Source organism: Pleurodeles waltl, chromosome 1_2, assembly GCF_031143425.1.
Source record: "Pleurodeles waltl isolate 20211129_DDA chromosome 1_2, aPleWal1.hap1.20221129, whole genome shotgun sequence".
Taxonomy (NCBI): domain Eukaryota; kingdom Metazoa; phylum Chordata; class Amphibia; order Caudata; family Salamandridae; genus Pleurodeles; species Pleurodeles waltl.
Window position 1 is genome coordinate 890,478,055 of NC_090437.1, and position 20,142 is coordinate 890,498,196.

At 41.3% G+C, this 20,142-nt stretch overlaps 1 protein-coding gene across 30 annotated transcripts in view; it reads right to left on the reverse strand.

Annotated features, from left to right (window-relative positions):
* Nucleotides 1-20,142, reverse strand: part of SORBS2 (sorbin and SH3 domain containing 2) — a 673,099-nt gene that overhangs the window by 208,806 nt on the left and 444,151 nt on the right. For 24 of the 30 annotated variants that reach the window (XM_069200010.1, XM_069199993.1, XM_069200001.1 and 21 more), the window contains 3 exons: nucleotides 16,225-16,269; nucleotides 9,859-10,036; nucleotides 3,323-3,437 (listed from right to left, as the gene is read on the reverse strand). In XM_069200010.1, coding sequence (XP_069056111.1) covers nucleotides 3,323-3,437; nucleotides 9,859-10,036; nucleotides 16,225-16,269 — 338 coding nt within the window. The remainder of the gene's footprint in view (nucleotides 1-3,322; nucleotides 3,438-9,858; nucleotides 10,037-16,224; nucleotides 16,270-20,142) is intronic. The other 6 variants (XM_069199974.1, XM_069199955.1, XM_069199945.1 and 3 more) reach the window with 1 other exon arrangement.

Here is a 20,142-nt window from a genome sequence, read left to right on the forward strand (position 1 = left end):
ATGGGATGCACAACTGTCATTGTAAATCTCAAAGGCTACAGCAGAACCTCTTACCAATAGCAGGGGAGCAGGGAGTAACCCTTGTTTCCCTTCTCAAAGGGACATAAGCAATACTTTACAACCACACATGCATTCACAGTGTACTGTGTGGTTCCAACCTGCTGTGCTAAAGCAGTCCATGGTGGGCTGCTTCCCTTTGGCAAGGTGGGGCTGGTGGAGACAGCAGTACTTAGCTAGTAAAATAATAAAGTGCAGGGCCCAAGGTTTTGTTCAGAAGCCCCTGGTGTGGGCTAACAAAGGTTGTGTAGTCTTGATTTCACCTAAAGCTTCTTTAATTCACCACCACACACTCTTTGCCTCTTAATCTCATTCCTGCAGGTTCCTGCTTTCTCCCTCTGCCACCGATTTTCTGTCATTTTCTTCCTCCTCTTTTTCCCTTTCGTGTTTTTCTCTCTCTTTCTCTGGATCAAAGTTTATTGAGGAAAAATAAGTGCAGATCCCCAAAAATAAGTGCAGGTGGGCCCCATCTGCAACCACCGGCTCAAATTAAGTACTGAGTGGGAGGCAGCAATGCTCTTTATCTGTTCTGTGCTTCCTAGGAGGCACTATAGTGCACTTTATACCTTTTCACACAGCACATGAACACAACAGAAAGATGTGGATTTTATGCTGAATACACAGTGCGCACATCGTATTCCACACTTCACACAGTTGGGCTGGGGCAATAAGAGAAAACAGAAACATGTCTCAGACAAAAGTTAAAAGGTGCGTTCATACAGCCCTGGTAAAATAGAGCACTGGGGCTTTCAAGATGTTTGACAGATAGTTTGAATAATAATGGTTGTAGTATTAATCTTTCCCTCTGTTTCCAATACCTTTCACGTTAATTTTCCTCACTGAGAAAGTGTGCGCCTGTGTAAACTGTTGAATCTGCAAATACAATTTAAGCCTGATAATTCAGACCAGCCCCTAGTGCAAGTAATATACATGTCTAGTAAGAAACAGTGTGTGTTCCCTCAGAGCTATTTGCCAGGCTGGGTGGCTGATGATGCTGCCACCAACCCCTAAAAACAGCAGCCTGACAGGGGTTTACTTTGTGTTCCTTGAGGCCAGATCACCCTTGTTTTTTTTATTTTATCGATTGACACTTAGGCACTCATTATAAGTGGTCGATGTAAATTCCAATCTCAGTGCAAAGCACTCTTTCTGCAGGGTTTGGAATTATAAGACAAGTAGGTTTTATCACACACAGTAATTATTGTGGGCAATAATGTCTGACCACTGAAGTGAAATTGTAGCACGGGAAACCCACCAGAATTTAGTATGGTAATTACCAGGACATGTGGATTTGGGGACATCACACATCAAAACAAGCCTGTTATCCCCCATTATTATGGAAACACTTGTAATAGTTGCCATTTATTGCATCCAATAAATAACGATCCACAATGTATCATCGTTTATTATGTGTGATAAATGTAGCGCCAATTCTGCTCCACTCACAGTGAGGGCCTGTCTGTGCCTCTTTCTGGGTGTTGTACAATGAGCTTAGTTATATAAGGCACTTAAATGGGGCAATAAGAGGCTTTTATTAAGTAAATTAGCCTCACTGCAATAATCAGATGTAGCTGGTATTCTGGTGAAAACAGTTCTTGTGTTCAGACACCCTGCAACCAAGGGACTTGTTTTGCATTCCAGGACACTGATTAAGTAGTCCAGGCAGTTTACAAAGGATGCTTTCACTTCAGAAGATAATCTTGTGGCTGAGATAATGTCCTCTAGCTGATAATAGCATGTCAATTAAAGCAAATGGTTTTAGAAAAAGAGAGGAAAACAATTAATGTGCACTTGGGAATTCAAGGTGGAAGGGATGTGCGCCCAGTTGAAGAAAAATGTAAATAGAAGGACTTTTGGCACGACTGTACCCCCATTCCTAGATTATGAATGCTCTCTTCCAACTCTGAAATAACTCTTCCACACCCATTTATAATCTTCCCTCACAGACTGCTACTGGTCTCACATGCTGCACACACCCGCCCCCATTTCCCCAGTTTTTAAAGCGAATTCTCATTTGTAATGTACCTAAATCTCAGCTGGGCCGCAGCAGGACCATGTGATACACACAACCTTAGAATGTGAGTTTGCAAGACTTTGTAACAACGAAGCATTTTTACACCCAGTGTGTGCATTTGTATTAAACGTCCCACCACGACCAGAGCATGTATAGAGCTATAAACCTGGCATGTAAAGAAGTCAGTGCACTGCCTAGAACCCCGGCACACGGTGCATCTAAATATACTAATTCGTATACATCGGCGTTATACTTAATGGTTCCGGAAGAGCTGTCAGCGCGTGCCCTTACAACGAATTTCTATGGACTGTTTCCAACTGGCCCACACCACTGTGCAGAGGAGTCTGTGCATGCACGTAAAAGTGCAGTGACGGGTGACGCCCAGCCGCACTGTCATGTAGCACTGAGTCTGGGCCCAGAACAAAGAACCTTCACTCATAGGATCTTGCCCTGGCTCTGTAGGAGGGTCACACAGCGAGTCTACAATTAAAAGTGACTTATGATTCCATTATCTGTGTTCTCATAATATCCCAACAGAGAAAGCAGCGCTTAAGTTCTCATGCACCAGAAACGACACGACCTCATTATTGTCATCAATGGCCCGGTCAGATTCAGTAGCCACAGAATGAGTAACCCCAGCCCACGTTAGTTCTGCAGCCGCGGCTTCTCCTGAGCAGACCACCGCTGACAGAGCTCTTCGTGTCCGTGCCATCGTGTATTTACTATAGTGTGTTCTCATTTGTAGCTTCAGTTCTCCTCAACTTTACATTCAACTTTACATACCTACTGAAGGAATTCTACAACGCCCCTCCCATTCAAAGACATGAGCAAAGCTGCCTTGAATACAGGTGCTTCTCGTCTGCTGTGTTTATTCCTAGTCACAGGCCCTTACCTTTACCCTAGCTAAACACAAAACGTGTGTGTGTGGGGGGGGGGTGGGGGGGTGGATTGAAAACACAGCCAATCACCACCTGCTTGAACTCTCAACTCCATGTCATAGCGTTGCACTCCTCCACACTCGTGTCAAGCCATAGAAGTAACCAAAAGGCAACGCCTAGAGCTTTTTAAAATGTCCGAATAACTAAATAATAATACATTTAGGTCAGGGAAGTGTTTTCGAAGTAGTATTGAATCAACCCAGCACTTGGCTGCAATTGCCTCTACAGCAATGCACACACTGGCCTGCATGCGGGGACCCCCAAAATGGGTATGACCACGTGTCAGCTGTACATCAAAAAGGATTACACTTACCGGTCTTTCGTGTTCGAGGATGGACGACTTTCCTGGTTCATATTCGAAAATACTCCTCGGCTCTGAGCGAAATTTACGTGTGTCTACTTTCCTGTCAGGAGGGTCCCAGTCATGCCTAATAAGGAGCAGAAGAGGTTAGTGAGCAAAGGGTGGTTAATCAGCTTCTATTTTTCTGCTGTCTCCATTTTGTTTTCTATTTGCTGCTAGCTTCTCAAGACTTTGAATGACATTAAGGAAGGTTACTACAAACACAGTTATGTAATGATCTGTCTCTTCACAAAGTACAGGTTTTTATCACAAGAGCCTTTCAAATGTTCTGCATTCGAGCTTAAAAGAACTAGTTTGTCAGTTAGGGTAACTGTTTAAAGCTATACATTCCTGTCCACCACTTCACTTCAACATGGATGTTTTTAGAGTAAAAATGCTGATTCCTCGAGAACAAATAACCAAGCATCTAGAGTACAGCATTAAGCACAGAAATGAAATAAATGATGTAAAGCATTGAGCGGAGATTTAATGGCAATAGTCAATGAAAAGAAACGTAGACAAATTGTGCCATGCACAATTCACTGAAGCCCTAAGCAGCTGTGGCCACCACGAGCAGGACCGCTGCTCCCGTAAAGAGAAGTAAAGAATCAGTCTTTAAAGCTACCTACTAAATGTGCAAAAAACACATCAAGAGGCCCAGAAATTAACTTTTTTTATGCGTATGAGAAGTGTTTCTGATGCAAAATAAAGTATGCAACACCTGTGCACTATTCCCGATCCTGAGGGCCAAAGGGAGGGAGTTTCCGATTACTCTGGCCAGACCTGGGAAGAGACTGTATGAAGTAAGAAGCTAGCACTGAGGACCACAGCACGGTTGTCCAGGGTCCTGCAGGGGTAGTTGAATTGGTAGTTAAGCAGGCCTAACATGTACAGAGCTCTACACGCTTCAAGCACTATCTGGAGTTGGGTGGGTTTGATTGCACTGGAAGGATGTCCATATTGCAGAGGTTGGAAACTGCTTGTACAAGGTACTCTGCCCAATCATTCCTTCTGCACTTCCTGAATAGCCACCATGCAGCCAGTAGGAAGCTCTGCTCAGAGTCTATTACCAAAGTCTAGGGCCTGACTGACAAATAAATGCATAACTTTAGAAGTTGTAGGCTCAAACCTATAAATTGTATAAGGCTACAGAACATTTGGGGCACTTTCACAACCTATCTTGTACATGCACTTTTACCACGTAACATAGGAATAAAAATTTGGTGTGAAAAAACTCTAGGGGTGTTGGTGAATACCTACAAGGGTACGGACTTTGCAGTGTTCACTGCAATTCAGGTAACAACCCACTTACCCACCTCCTGCAAATCTGTATTCCCACCCTACTATTCTGCCTAACAATCTACAGCACGTCAAAGTTATGGAATTGCTTTGTGACATAAATGTGATTTGGGATTAATAATGTTTCTGATCCAGATTAAGTAAATCAAGATTTAGGACGTTTCACCTCAAATTCAACACCCTGTAGTCATAGGCGCAAATTACAATTGCAAAAATGTATATCACTCAGGGCATAGGTGAGAAGTGTATTACTTGAAATTTGTAACAGAGATGAGATGGTACATTTCTTAAAAGTGTGCAAATGCACGACGAGCCCCATTGTGGGTGAAGGCCAGGGGCATATGTGAGGGTACCAATGCCGTAAAAATGAACTTCTGTCATTCGTGGACAGGATGTGGATTTGTTCATTTGGTTTGCAGAACCATTTTGAATCATTTTTAACATCCTGAAGCAAAGACGGAAATTGTGAACAGAAAAGAACCAGTACACATAACAACCCATAATAACCAAAAAATTCAAACGATAAATTCAATATCCTAACAGCAGCAAAGCTAGATAACAGGCAAATGCAATTTAATTTCCCAGAAGTATTATAGGAAGCTGCCACCAACACAAAACATGTACAGCTTCATTAGCGAGCCAAGCTTACTTGACAATATTTGCTGTGGTTCAGCAATAGCTCTACAATTTGAGCTGAGAGTAAAATGATGTGGAAATTGTTAGAATATGTACTGTTTGTTTCGATTTGCAGAGTTTCCACAATAGAAAATTGATTAATTTGGAATAAAAGTCAATGGATTCTCTGTTACCACCCTAAAATGTATATTTCAAAGCAAAATGCAAGCCTGCACATTTTGGAGCTTCCAGGCTTTTGAATTTAAACAAATTCGCATCAAAATCCCTCCTGACGCTTGGAGATTGTTTTCTCGCTCTTGGGGCTGGGCGGTGGCGTGAGTGCAGCATCACACCAGGGAGTGCGGTGGTTGCTGAGCAGAGGCGGTGCGTGGCTGTGCTATACAATGAGCTGCCGGTATGCGTTTTGGATGTAGTTCTGGGAGTGTAACTAGGGCACGTGCTGAAGAATGGCATCTTTATAATTCTGTCGCAGTACATTTTATTCGCTGCTTCCCGCCAAAAAGATGGAAGGCGCCTATCAATTCACCGCGGCAGCGCCGCTTGTCGCCGTCTGATATCCCCACATTCCCACAGACAGCAACTGTTCAAAGGGAGGCTTGTGAGCCATCCCTCGTGCATCTGAAGTGCTCTGCGGAGCGCTGAGCGCCTCGTGCAGCTACAAAGGATGTGAGTGGGGTGTAAAATAATTCGCTGTTGAATGTAATGCCGCCAAGGCTAAACTAGGGCTATTTATTTATTTAAATTCACGGCGCATCGGATTCTTCAACTCTGACTGATTAGAATAGGGGAGAGGGAGTCAAGGCATCTCACCAGGGGCACAGCTCAGTTTGGAAGATTTTAAGGAATACTTGAGGTTTTCAAGCTGATAAAAAAGTCTCAACGCTCTGTGTGTTGGGATCCGTGATATTAAATGACTTCGCAATAAGTGGGCAGGCCTTGAGAGCAGTGTCAGGCAGGCCTATGGGGCAATCAGGCAGTGCCCAATGGGCTGGCCTGAACGGTGACTGTGTGGGGCGGTGTTTTGGATACTTGCAGGCCTACTTTAAGGTCTGATGGGCCAGTGTTTACTGTTGATTTCCCTTATATTAAAACAGACATTGCCTGCAGCAAGCTCAAATTCATAGTCTTCCATACTTTGTGAAACACCAACACTGCATGTATTCTACAAGTACCAAACTGCCCCAATTTGCAAGCATAGGCCACCTTTTCAAGTGTCTGATTCTTTGATGAGAGCCACTTATATTTTGGTGCCCGGGCCTATTTTCTGTTTGAGTTCCACCTTGCTAGAAGGCCGGGTTTAAGAATCTGAGAGGCCAAAGGTCCATCGGAGTTAAAGGGCTCAATGTGTGTGGCCTGAAATTCTCCATCCTCTGCCCTCTTATCCAAGTCGTAATGGGCAAGGGAATAAAAGCGCAGTCTGACGACTCAAATGGCGTTAAACATTGACAAGCAGCTCTTTGATGAATTATATACTGTCAAACAGCTTTCTGAGATGGTAAATAGGTCGCTGACAAATCTTATGGAGGCAAATAGCTCTCGACTACCAAGCTAGGGGCCCAATTACAAGTCAGGAGAGAATCCTAATTCAGATTACGGCTGATGGAGGAAATTACAGATTTAAAACTCACCCGGTTAATCAGTGCCTGATATTTTTTCTTTTCTGCAAATTTCGCCTACTATTGGTGAAAACCTGCAAGAATCTGTGCAGAAGCACTAATTCCCGAGATAGCTGTTCCTTTTGAAGCAAAAAAATCATAAAGGTCAGGCAATCCCACAATATGAAAATACCAATCCCCAGGGTATCAATTCTTGGGCTTACTCTGATTCCTGCAATTTTTGCAGGTATAATAACTGCCCAGGAGACATGTCACTACCACAAGGTAGCCTTTTTACCCTGGTCGGTATTTGCACCCAACTGCGAGTGTTCCGGTCGAATGGGAATCAAAGCACAGTTTTAATCTAAGAAAATGGATAATCAAGACATTTCCACTTTTTAATGACTTGTTTTCCCTGGACAAACTCCTCTAGGTAATACCTGGAGAGGTTTGGGTGCGAAAACTACTTTGGACAGGAGCACTCAAGCTGGAATCCAAGACTGTTTGTGCTCAGGTCCTGGTTATGCGCAGAAGCCAGAATGAGGCCGTCAGTGTACAGTTGTCTGATACTGTTCATTGAAGAGGCATGGACAGTAGAGGTGATGATGCTGTGGGAGTGGAGACACCCCTCACGGAGAAGGTAATGTCTGGATATCTGTGCGTGCGATTATAGAAGCCCTCTCATGCCTGCGGTTCTGGCTCACAATGCACCATGTAATGCGATGTGACATTAAGCTTGATTTGAAATGATACCAAGCAATACACCTTTCATACTGTATTATTCACAAGGACAAACTCAGCGTTTCCAGAAGGTTACCTCTGCTTTTCCTTTCCTTTCAATTACCACCTCTCAATTCATACAAATAGTAAATTATTTACTACAGTCTTTCCTACCAATCCAGCCTGCAGGAGGCGAAAGGATGATAGTTAAGAGCGAATTACCAAGTGGTACTGCTATCATTTATCATCGACGATAACCTGAGATGACATGCTCTCTAAAGATGCATTACCAGACAAGGCAAAGGATTTTATTGACAGAACCAAGACTCTAAATAAGATTTTGAGGTGTAACTTTTTTACTTGCAACAATATAAAGTTGGGAGTGTTAGGATTTATTAGGTAGTGAACAAACATCGCTCATTCTTGTACAAATATATTATTTTTAATTTACAATTTTTTCTTATTCCTGCTCTGACTTCTCTTTAATACTCTTGAGTCTCTTTGTGATTATATCTTGGTCTTCATGGCTTTCTCTCTCCAATAACGCTTCTTGATTTCTAACCTCTCCGTGTACAGATCTTGCGGGATCCATGCTTGTCTAATGGCACATCTCTTGCTCTATATGGAGCTTCGAGTTTGCAATCTCAGTTTGTAGCTGTATGTAATTCTCTCAATCTGACTTTCCCTTTTATATCGCCTTGTATACCAGTCTCCCTTCCTGTTTGATTGGTGTCTGTTTTTATCAGGCATTAAATCATAGAAGCATAGCTCTCATATAGTTACTGTGTGTCTTCCTAACTCCTACTGACAGAGGCAACGTTTAATAGTTCCCAGCAAATCTGATGGCATTTTCTTCTCACCAGGGATGTGGAAGCACACAATCTGCAAACCAATTACTGTTTTTTGTTCATTTCAATGTTTTTTTTTATATTTTGCTTCGCTCTACACGGAGGGGACAGCCTTGCCTACTCTGACTATATTATAGACCTGTATCCCTTTCACTTCTAGTGTGGCACGATCCCTCTGTTTGTTTGTCTCTATCTATCTGTAGTTAGTTCAGTTTCATCTTTCTGCTAGTCCTGATTGTTACTTATGACAAGCAATCGCCTTTTAATGTTGCCTTTGTGCCTGTCTACTTCACTTTAAATTCAGATTTCATATTTTATTATTGAATTCGTCCAATGCTTGACGTTTGCTTATAAGTGATAAAAGTATTAAAATGTGTATTTATCTCACTATAATTGTTCATTTATAATTCTCTTTTTCTTTCAATGCCTGTCTCCATGTGTTCAATAATGTCTAATAAGATGGGTGTGCGAGGCGGGACTGTGGGAATACACACATCCATCTTTACCGAACCGTTCACTTGCAGGGAATAAGTACAATATACGTCTATTGAAGATGCTGATTTTTTTTATTTTTTGGACAGAGGATATTAGAACCACTGGCATGGATATAGAAACAAATAGTTATGCAAACAGGGACGAAAACAATAGGTAAGACATTTTTTTCATTTTATGTATTTTGGAAAAGTTGCCTCTCAGAATATGGCAATATCATATTGCATAAACATATTCTGGTGCAATCAAATTATTATTTTTAAATTGCAGTCTTAAGGCTATGGCAGCCTATTATTGAATTAACACTTTTTAGTTTGATTATGAAGGCTCCGTTCCAATAACTGCACAGTTCGAGGCAGGATTCTGGTGGCTGTCACCTCAATCAATTCATTGTATCCATAATAATTATACTATTGCTTAAGAGGAAAGATATAAACAAATGAACGCATTGGTAAGTAGAAAGCAGACATCAAAGGAAAAACAAAAGCGTCATTGTTTTGACCAAAACGCCTTTTCCCATCTTGAAACCACTTCTTCTGCATGTGTTAGACTCATGTCAATTTTTGTCTGTCATGCTCTTTCTGAAGGCATTCTAAGTAAAATATCATTTAAAATAATTCAACAATTTCAGAGAATTAAAACGCATGTTCAAGTTACTGCGTTTGCTCTCAACCTTTGCTGTCCTGACATGATCCTTACCATACCTGGTACCACTTTATTTCACGGCCCTGGTTGTGGCATCTGGAAGTCTCCGTAGTGAAGCAGTATGTAGCCAGCAGTATGAGGATGAGTCATGCACATTTGAGGTCTGTTTCTGGTGAACGTTACAATGGAGACGACTCGTAATTCTTGGTACAGGGTGAAGTACACACTAAACCCAAATCTTATATTTTAAACACAGCAATAATAATGTACTTACTTTGCAGTCACAAAACTTTCTCGAGGGGGTGGTTGAGGCAGTACAGGTATGGGCGGAGGAGGCGGCGGAGATGAGGTCTTCATGGTGTCCATGCCATTATCCGAGACACTTTTGGGCAATGGCCTATAGGTCTGGGTCTTTGCGGCTGGATGTGAGTAGGTAGAGGGGATGAAGTTATCTTGACAAAAGTACAGAAAGAGATCCAAAAATATAAATGCATTGTGATGTAATTACAAATTAGGAAAGTAATAAGCAGATTTGCTAATATCTTCGTTGCCACTCTCTGACCAAACAGCTAGGTTACAAAAAATAAGGGGACGGTGGAAGACAGATTGCAATGTCTGAGTTACTTATTGATAATCTTCCTTTCTTCAAGTCCTTCTCTTCTTCATAACAGATCGTACAAGTGAGGGTAATTCATCCCAAATAAAGGTGCTTGGCAAGTGTTTTAGATAGCCAGCAAGTAATTCAAAAATTGCCCCTAAATCCCATGTATCTCATCACAGTCTGCCCAAGTGAGAACTTAACAAGTATGAGTAACACACACAAGCCAAGGACACACAACAGATGTGAGCACAGTTTGATGGGACGAAAAATGATTCGTAAGTTATACAACACATTCAAACTCAGGGAAAGGCTGCAAGGAAGAGGAGGTCAAGGTGAGTATAGCTACACCTAAGGATACAGCAGAGACATCCAACTTATAGTGTGACACAATAGTTTTGGGCAAAGTTTATGCAGAGATGTGCAAATGCCAACGCTGGGCAAAGCTTTTACTTTGGAGAAAGCCACCACAGAAGTGGACCTACCCAGGACTTCCAAAGGATGAAACATCTCAGACAGGTCGTAGGCAAAGTAAATTCAGTTACCAAGGCCACTACCCACAACATCAAGCCCAGAAGTGACAAGTAAGGTACTGAATACACGAACATTCCAGTGTGAACCAAATAAATATACAGGTCCTCAATATCAACATTATTAGACCCCAATCCTTTTGGGGCAGGCACTTCAAGCATCAGAGTCACCTGCATGATAGCATGAAACTAGTGAAAGTGAGAGAACATTTTAGGACAGAAGGTAATGGATGGTCAACAATCCTTAAGGAGGAACCAGAGATAAGGCTCCTACAGGAAGAGCATTCAGCTCAGTGATGTGCCTGAACAAGGTGATTTCCATTATTGCCTGCATAAGGCACTATGGCCTTAACCTGGGCTAGCTCGAACTCCTTCAACAATCTAGAGGCTTATACAGACATGGAAACAATATCCCCACAGGTGTTCCAAAAGGCACAAAGAGCGACCCACTAGGTCTGAAGAGAGGAATAAGCGAGATCCAACTCAAACTTATCCCTTGTAAATTTCAAACAGGAGTGAGAAAGAATGAGAAAAACAGAGAGGTCAAAGGAACTCCAGTATCCCTTATGAATTCCCTTATGAATTTGTCACTTATGAATCCCAGCACAGGACTGAGAAAGAATGAGCAAAACAGAGAGAAGACCATGGTTGCTCTATTTTTCCCGGGATCCGCTGATCCTCTGCAGTTTCGTGGGAAACACAAAAAAAGTGCTTCTTGGCCCTGGTGGGGTCCCTGGGCCTAAGTGGTCAGTGTACTCCTAACCTGCGCCCTATTCTTTACTTTTAACCTTAATTTGGGACTCAGCTGAGTCAGAATCCCAGAATGGCTGCCAACACTTCCTAGTTGAAGTGTTGGCAGCTAATCAGATATCAGTATGGGGACTGTCGGATACGTGGAGGCTGCACGTCCCTTGATAACTATATTTCTTCTTCCTTTATTAGCTCACAAAATACTGAATGGATTTACACCAAATAACAAAGAGGGCTCTTTTTGGACCAAGAGCTACCTTCTAACAAACTTGGTGGAATTCCATCCAGTGGTTCAGGCTGTAGTTGTGTAAAAAAATCCCTATTGGAAATTGCGATGGGACAAAGCATTTTGGAAAACCCCCCCTTTAATCTCTGCCACCACTTGACTAATCACCCCGAAACTTTCAACACAGCAGCTGAAGTGGGTGGCAAACTAGTTTCGAAAATGTTGTGAAGATTCTTCAAGCGGTGCCAAAGTTATTGGCAAAACAAAAAATGCTTTTCCTAGGCCACTCACAGTAGGATATATATATATATATATATATATACACACACACACACACACACACACACACACACACACCACACTCCAGGGAACCAATTATACCCAAAATAACTTTAATAGCACCAATACCCCACACAAACCTGTTTCGACTACAAGTCTTGCTCATGGTATGCAAGTCCCTTTTTTACTTTTCACTTTTATACAGATGCCCAGCTTCTGTTTTAGGTGGCATTCTGGGAGTTGTACTTTTACTGACAAGCATGTATACACCTCATAAAGTGCCATATAATGCATTGTGATACACATCAAATCATGACCCTAATAAGTAAGTTTTGCACTATGCTGTGCAGTTGGCAAATTCTCGGACTTCACAACGAATACAACTGTTAATGTCAATACTTGCATAGTGCATATCTTCAGTCTATAATTCATTTAAAGTGTCAATGTTGTATAGTGACATGATTGGCAACGCCGCCATACCTCAAGATACTATCCATTGTTTGCCAGCTCAGGGATCTGCACAGCTCCTCGCACACAGATAGACAGGAAGGATGGAAGCCAAAGATCAAGAGGAAATTATCAGAATCATCTTGACATACAGCAAGGACATAATCGGATCCCTGGAGTGTAGTGTCTTCCTTGATAAGTATTATATATATATATGTATATATAAAACCTACTGGAGACAACCGTTAGGTAGTTATAGACAGAGCACTTTTTTTTCTTTTGCCAATAGCTTTGGTGCCATTTAACGAATCTTCAAGAAGTTTTCAAAGCTAGTACACCAACTAGTTCAGCTGCTGTCTTGAAAGTTTTGGGGTGATTCATCAAATGGGGGCAAGAAAAGGGTGGAGGGTGGCAAAACACTTTTTCCCTATTCTGTGTCTCTAGGGGTTTTGCATTTCTTTAGACATGGCTACAGCCTGAACCGCTGAACGGAATAACAAGAAGTTTGGCAGGAAGCTAGATCTTGGTCCACAGATTGTGCTTTTTGGTGTAAATCTGTTCAGTAGTTTCAGAGGAAAAAGAAATTGGTATATCTAGAGGCACGGACCCTTCGTGGATCTACTCGTATCATATCCAAAGATTTCATAAATATTCAGCCTGAATGTCCTCTGAATGTCTGAAGAGTGATAACACAAAACTAGCTATGAAGCAGCTGGTTAGCTGTTTGTGACAAAGGAGGTAAAAGTTCCTTGCACCATTTATAAGGCTTATGGAGCAAAGTTCCAGGATAACTGTAAGAACTAGCACTTAATAGGACCCAGGGTTCTATGACAGCTTACCAGATCACTGAAAAGCCTCCATATAGATGAAGCATGACAGGAGAACTGTAGGAGTCCATGGTTACTTGCTATGGAATGCCTAACTCTAAACCTGAGAGCAGAACCAAACTGTATGCATTTCGGGAAAAGCCTGCAAGGTATATTTTTGACCTTAACTCCCACACAAATGGATGCTGTATCCAATGATCATCAGATTGTGGCCAACCTTTCACTAACCGAACGTAACCTTCATACCCCCCACGCAATGCACACATGCTTTTCTCTATAAACAGAGTTTCTGTTTCAGTAGTACAGTAATTGTTTCTGCAAGTAACATGTAGATTTGAAACATGCCAGCCAAACACAAGTATTGGCATGGTAAAGGTATCTTTCTTGAGCTTAGCCTTGCTGAGAAACATAATGCCTCTCGTACAACTCTAAACCATGTTGTATTTCATCAGGTGAAATCAAAAGCAAACAAGCATTAGCAAAGCCCATAGCCTCATCTTTTAATGGTATTACCCAAGGCTTTTGGCTTTGCCAATAATTTCTTCTGATGCTATTCTGTATCAGCAAAAGCAAAAAATGCTTGTTTGTTCATGCACTGGCAAAGAACAGCACCATGAGGCATTTACACTTATAATTAATTGCCCATTTGCCCATAATGAATCATGACGCGACAATGTCACGAAACATGCAACCTCATGTAACACCACAATGGTGAGCATGTGCATTGTGAAACAACAGCCATTTTGTTTTATATTTAATTCACCAGTCAAAGATGGCCAGTGCCCATCTTGGAGCAGCAATGTAAAAAGTATAAAAAGTGTCCAAATGTGTATTTTTTTAAGAGCCGCCTGGCAGCAAATTACAGTTGCAGGACCCTTGATAAAATGAAAGCCTTCATTAAGTATAAAAAAGAACAGGATGCAGGAAGTGGGGTGTAATGTTGGAGCAGGTGGATGTGGGGATATTTGTACACACTGGTGAGTGGTGAGAGTACAAAAGGGAGCAATAGAGGAGCAGATTTGGGGTGTGTAAAGATCTAAACAAAAAAAACAGGCGTAGGGAAGCCGCGGATCGGCTAAAGGTGAGAGCAATGCATCAAGCATGGAGATGCTGGAAATTTCAGTGGAGAAGCAGGACACGAGTGATACAGCAATAAAACGCATGCACTCGCATGAAATGCTGAAGAAAAAAAGTAGTTGCCAGAATGTCAGCAGTCGAAGAATACAAGTCACCTAGTCAAAAGGATGGTAAAGAAGCTATGTTCCAGGGCAGGGACAAACAAAAAGGAATGAAACACAAAGGAATGAAAGCCATCGAAAAAGAAGCAAGCAAATAAGAGTGACAAGAAAGCCAACCAATTGTAAGCAGTGGGGTCACCCAAAGCCCACTGTAAGTGATGATATTGTCAACAGCAGGTCTTCAACAACTGACTGATGAGAGTTACCTGCAGGTGAGATCTATAAAATAAAAGACTCAGAAATATGCCAGACCTTTTTCTTAAAACTTTGGAACTTCCTCTATACTTTCCTGTGCTAAGCACCCACTCTCCTTGCAGTGATGAACAATCTAAAGGCTATTTTCCTCCAAAATATTCTCATCTACTTCCACTATTGAGAACCCACATGAATATTAATACACTGCGGCTAAATGTAGCGTTATGCATTGACTGCCTATCCACTGTCACCATCCAATGTAATGTTCTTCAACTCATTTCTGCATCCAAGCTTACTTCAAGTAATGTTCTGCAGTGCTCCACTCTGTGCAGTGCTCCACTGCCATAAGGTAATACAAAATGAAGTAACTTATTACACTACGATGTATACTGGAAACAGCAATATTGCCTTTGAAACTTGTGAAATGCATGGGCACGGAGACTGACCATAATACATATTACATTACCTTTTTCAAATGATTTCCAAAATATTTGACTTGTGGAGAATGAGCGGAAGACAATTTGCCATTTATAGATCAGTTATTGTATGACTGATGATAGGCAAAAAAACCTATACGTAAGCTGTACACTCCCTGATCCCCTTGTTGACATTCTTCCACGGGAATTTGATATTATCTAACTTTAATTTTGATTCCATGTTTATAAGAATCTTCCTGCGATTAGGTCTATACAAGTCTTTGCTTGTGAGAACGGATGTTGCATTCAGTATCGTTTGGTCATTTCTTGAAAGCAGTACTAACGGGTTAATTACTATTACTTACAAAGGTGCGTGTAGGTAGACATTTCAACAATCCAAAGAAAAATGCTGTCTTGGAATTGTATATAGTGTGAATTGCACTCCAAAAGAAAACCATTGCTGTATTATAGAAAGTTTTTTGGGAACGCAATGGGTGTGTGTGCCTGCCTTTTGGGACCCCGGGCACTTTGGTACTATAGGAAAGAGCTGCAGATGTTTGCATGGTCCTTTTGTACTTCAGATCACACTAGCACTAAATGTCTGCAGTCATGATCTCAGGATAGCATTCCCCCATTGTCTATGCAAACGAGAGAATGCTTTGTATTTACACCTGCACAATATTACAGATGTGGGCACAGAGGCAAAGAAGATGTCAGAAGACGCACTGACAGCCTGACCTGAAAGAAAAAAAATCCACCCCCCCCATGTCTTCTCCCAGACATCATCCTGCAGGCGGATCCAATCAGCCAGTACACCCAACTGCAAGGGAATCTCTGCCAGTTTGCTGCCTGCACAGTGAAAAGCAGACCACTGGCTTAAAACAGCCAGTCCAACTTTTAATAATCCACTGTTCCCACGGCATGGGCAGGTTTGCGGCTGTACTGGGAACAGCACATTTACAGTCTGCACACTGCTAACACACTTACGAGTGCACAATAGTGCAAAGCCGAATAGTGCGCCTCCTCTGTAATATGGCCCCAGAATGTGTCACAAGTCAATCATGTATGTAAATCATCTTCATAAAAAAGACATCCAAGTAATGTGTTAAAAACAAAAAGAGATATATTTCTTACCAGAATTATACGAATAGGCAGTATTGGAGAGATCTGTTTCGTCATCTGCAAAAAACATAAAGGAAAGTTAAATTGCAGTCTATTTCTACTCACTGGTACATAGAAACTATTCCTGAGTCTCGGTGTAGCTGCACTTGTAGCATGCTGAGGATTCTAATTATTATGCTTTGCCAAATATTTTCTGCTGTGAGATCTGTAAGGTTAACTATAAGCAACAATTGGCCAATGCTTCTATTGAGTAGTAATTTGTCTATGCCATTGCCAGACCTATTGTCACTTATAAAAGATGCTGCTAAAAGCAAGCACTCACCATGCCAATAGGTCTTCTCATGTTCATGCATCACCATTCATGCACGTGCATATGACATGACGCAGCAACCATTTTTATTAAGCAATCCAAGATGGCAGAGCCAATGGTGGAGTGGCAAATACAACAAAATGAATAGCTTATGAGCAAAGGCATGTTTTAAGAAAGGAGTACCCTGCAGAGCACTGCAGCTGCAGGGCCGTTCCCCAAAAATTTTAATTGATGCCACAGAAAGGGGCAGGGAAGCACCAGGAGAGCGAGCAGGAGTAGGCGTAAATCTAAACATTGGCAAACAGTAAGAACAAGGGGGGAGAACGTGTAAAAGCTGGGTGCTGGTAAACGAAAAAAAATAAATAACAAACAGCAAAAGCCAAGTGGAGAGGTGCAGGAAATATAGGACTTTGGGAGCAGGATGTGGAGGGGATTCAAAAATTCATTTAAAAAAGCAGGAGGCTGAACGTGAAGAGTGGAAGCATAACAATCAACTAATCAAAAGGATGGTAAATAAGCTATACTTCAGGGGAGTGACACACACAAGAATAAGTAAAGCTAATGAATAAAAACAAACAAATGAAAGTAACAGGTAAAACAACTGAGGTAAGTAATGAGCTGCCCCAAAGCCCACTGTAAGAATTTTAATTTTCCATCATAGGTCTTTGGCAATGGAAAACTAAAAGTTGTCACCAGGCGAGACTTAAAAAAAGAAACTGCTAATTGAGCAGACAGACTTTGAGATCAAATCTCAAGCATGAAATTACATTTTTGCCTGTGTGGAAAACTGTATTGTATTGTAATTGTATTTATTTAGCGCTTACACCCCTGACAAGGCCTTGAAGCGCTTTTCGGCGAGTAGCACGCCACTCTGGAACCCAAGAGGAATTAGTGAAGGATTAGTATAGGGAAATATGAGTACAGTATTTGCATTAGTGTATTAGTATGAGTAAATTTGAGCAGAGGATATGTGTTTGTTAGTTGGACTGATTAGGGTAAAGGACTTATAGCGGCGGGAAGAGTCTTTGGAAAAGGGTTAGGGAGATCATAGTAGCAGAAGGGGTTTTGGATGAGACAAAGGTGAGATAAATGAGGAAGAATTTAGTAGGGTTGTTAGGGAGATCATGGTAGTAAACTGAGGTTTGGGGTGAGCTAGACGCGTTAGAGTAGGGAAGAGCTCAGGCAGGGTTATTTTGGAGATCAAAGTAGTATAACAGGTTTGGCATAAGTCACAGTGGGGATGGAGGGTAGATTGATAGACACATAGGGTGATGGGGAGACAGAGTAAAGCTTACAAGAGAGCAACATTTATATTATTTTTTATTTAATTAATTATTTATTTTATTTATAGGATTAATTTTCATTAATCTTTTCTCTAGTACAGTAGGACTAGAGTAATATATAAAAACATAGCAAGGGAAAATATGTGCAGGAATATAGTAATGGGTATAGCAATATGAGAAGTAAAGTTGTATTGTATAAACACAGACTTTCAAGATTTGTAATATTTGATGTTAATTAATAAGTGTAATTTTCTAACATTCATGTATCTTTCCTCAGCTTTTCAATAGCCAAAAGCTTGCTGTTAAATAGTTAAGATAACATTTGCTTATTGTGATATTAAAAACAAAGCAGGGGTTCATAAGTAATATAACAACTTATCTAGGAACTATGCAATGACCTATGAACATGATAAGCATAGAATCATATGCACATATATGTATATACACGCACACATACACATCCATGCTCACACACGCATACACACATATATATTTAACCATGAGTAAATTTCTTAAACGTATGTGTATAATTTATTATTACAAAATAGTAACTATACATATTTCTTAAAGAACTATACATATCTACAATATACACATAATCAGAGTATAAATATTTATCAACACAGGCATATGCAGTCCATTGCTGTTTGAATATGGTGGTTTTGAAGGAAAGAACCAACTCTTGAGTAGTCTTCTGAAGACAAGATAGTTATCCATAGATCTTATATTTGGGGGTAATGAATTCCATAGTTTGGCTGCTTGAACAGAGAAGGATGTACCACCTATTGTCTTCTTCTTGTATGGTGGTGTTTTAAGGCGGGGTGCCAATCTTGAGCGGAGGTTTCTTTGTTGAATTTATTTGCTTATTTTGTTTCTGATGAAAAGCGGTCCTGTTCCATGTATAGCTTTGTGGGTGATACAAAGAAGCTTGAAGGTGGACCTTCTGGCAACCGGTAACCAGTGTAGTGCTCTCAAGGCAGGGGAGATGTGGGCTTGTGGCTTTACATGAAATAGTAGCCTGGCAGGTGAGTTCTGAATATGTTCTAGTTTTTTCATAAGAGATAGAGATGATCCATGGTAGAGGCCATTGGCATAATCCAGTTTAGATAGTACAAGAGAGATAGTAGCCTGCACCTCGTGTAGAAATCCAAGTGGGGGAAGATGTGTTGTAGTCTCTTCAAGGTGATAAAGCTTGATCGTGCTAATTTGTCCACTTGGGCATTCATTGTTAACTTGGAGTCCATGGTAATTCCTAGGTTTTTAACTTCCTTGATACTGGAGGTGGTCCCAGATCGTCAGACCAGGTGCACAGTGGGTCATAATTTTTCCAGTCGCCATATCTGAGTATTTCTGTTTTGGACGCATTCAGTTTCAGATGGCTCCAAGTCATGCACTGATCAATGGCTCTGTGGCAACTCAAGATTTGTGAGTTTTCAATGTCTTTGGGGCATTCCAATTTATGTAGTATTTGTATGTCATCTGCATAGTTGTAGCATGTGAGTTGAAAATCATTGATTAATTCTAGTAATGACATCATGTAGATGTTGAAAAGCACAGGTGAGATGATTGATCCTTGGGGACCCCTGCTTTTGTGAGGTAGGGTCTGGGACAGAAGGGGGAGAATAAATAATAGTTTTGAAGGTAGCATGTAATTCAGTCAAGAGCAGTCCCTTCTATGCCGGCTTCATGGAATCTTTGAATTAGGGTGTCATGGTCAACAGTATCAAAGGCAGCTGAGAGGTCCAAGAGAAGTAGTGCAGATTGCTATGAGTGCCAGTTCAGTGCCTCTTCCTGGGTGGAATCCAGTTTGGTAGTCTGAAAGTATGGAGTTGTCTTCAATGAATTGTGACACCTGGGCGAATGCTGCTCTTTCTATCAGTTTCCCCAGGAAAGGTCCATTTGTAATTGGTCTGTAGTTGTTGTGGTCCTGCGGGTCTAGGTTTGTTTTCTTTAGTAACGGACATATGTATGCCTTTTTCAGGTCTTCAGGAAAAGCTCCTGTAGTTAAAGAGCTATTGATGATTCTTCTTATAGGTGTGGCAGCAGAAGTAGATAAAAGAATGTTCTTGAAGATGTGTGGTGGACAAGGGTCAGAAGGGCAGCCAGAAGGCCTGCTTCTTTCGATCAAATCCATAAAGTCACCTTGTGATATTTGTTTGAAGAAGTGCAGAGGCTGGGTTGGTTTACTCTTGGAGGGGATTTAGGAAACAGGTTGGTGCTGATGATTTTCTTCTGTTTTAAATAGGAGTACAATGTGACTGCCTTGATTGTGTATTGAGTTGCCAGTTTGTTTGTGAAATCTTGAGTAGTGAGATGACTTCCTTCCATGCATTTAGG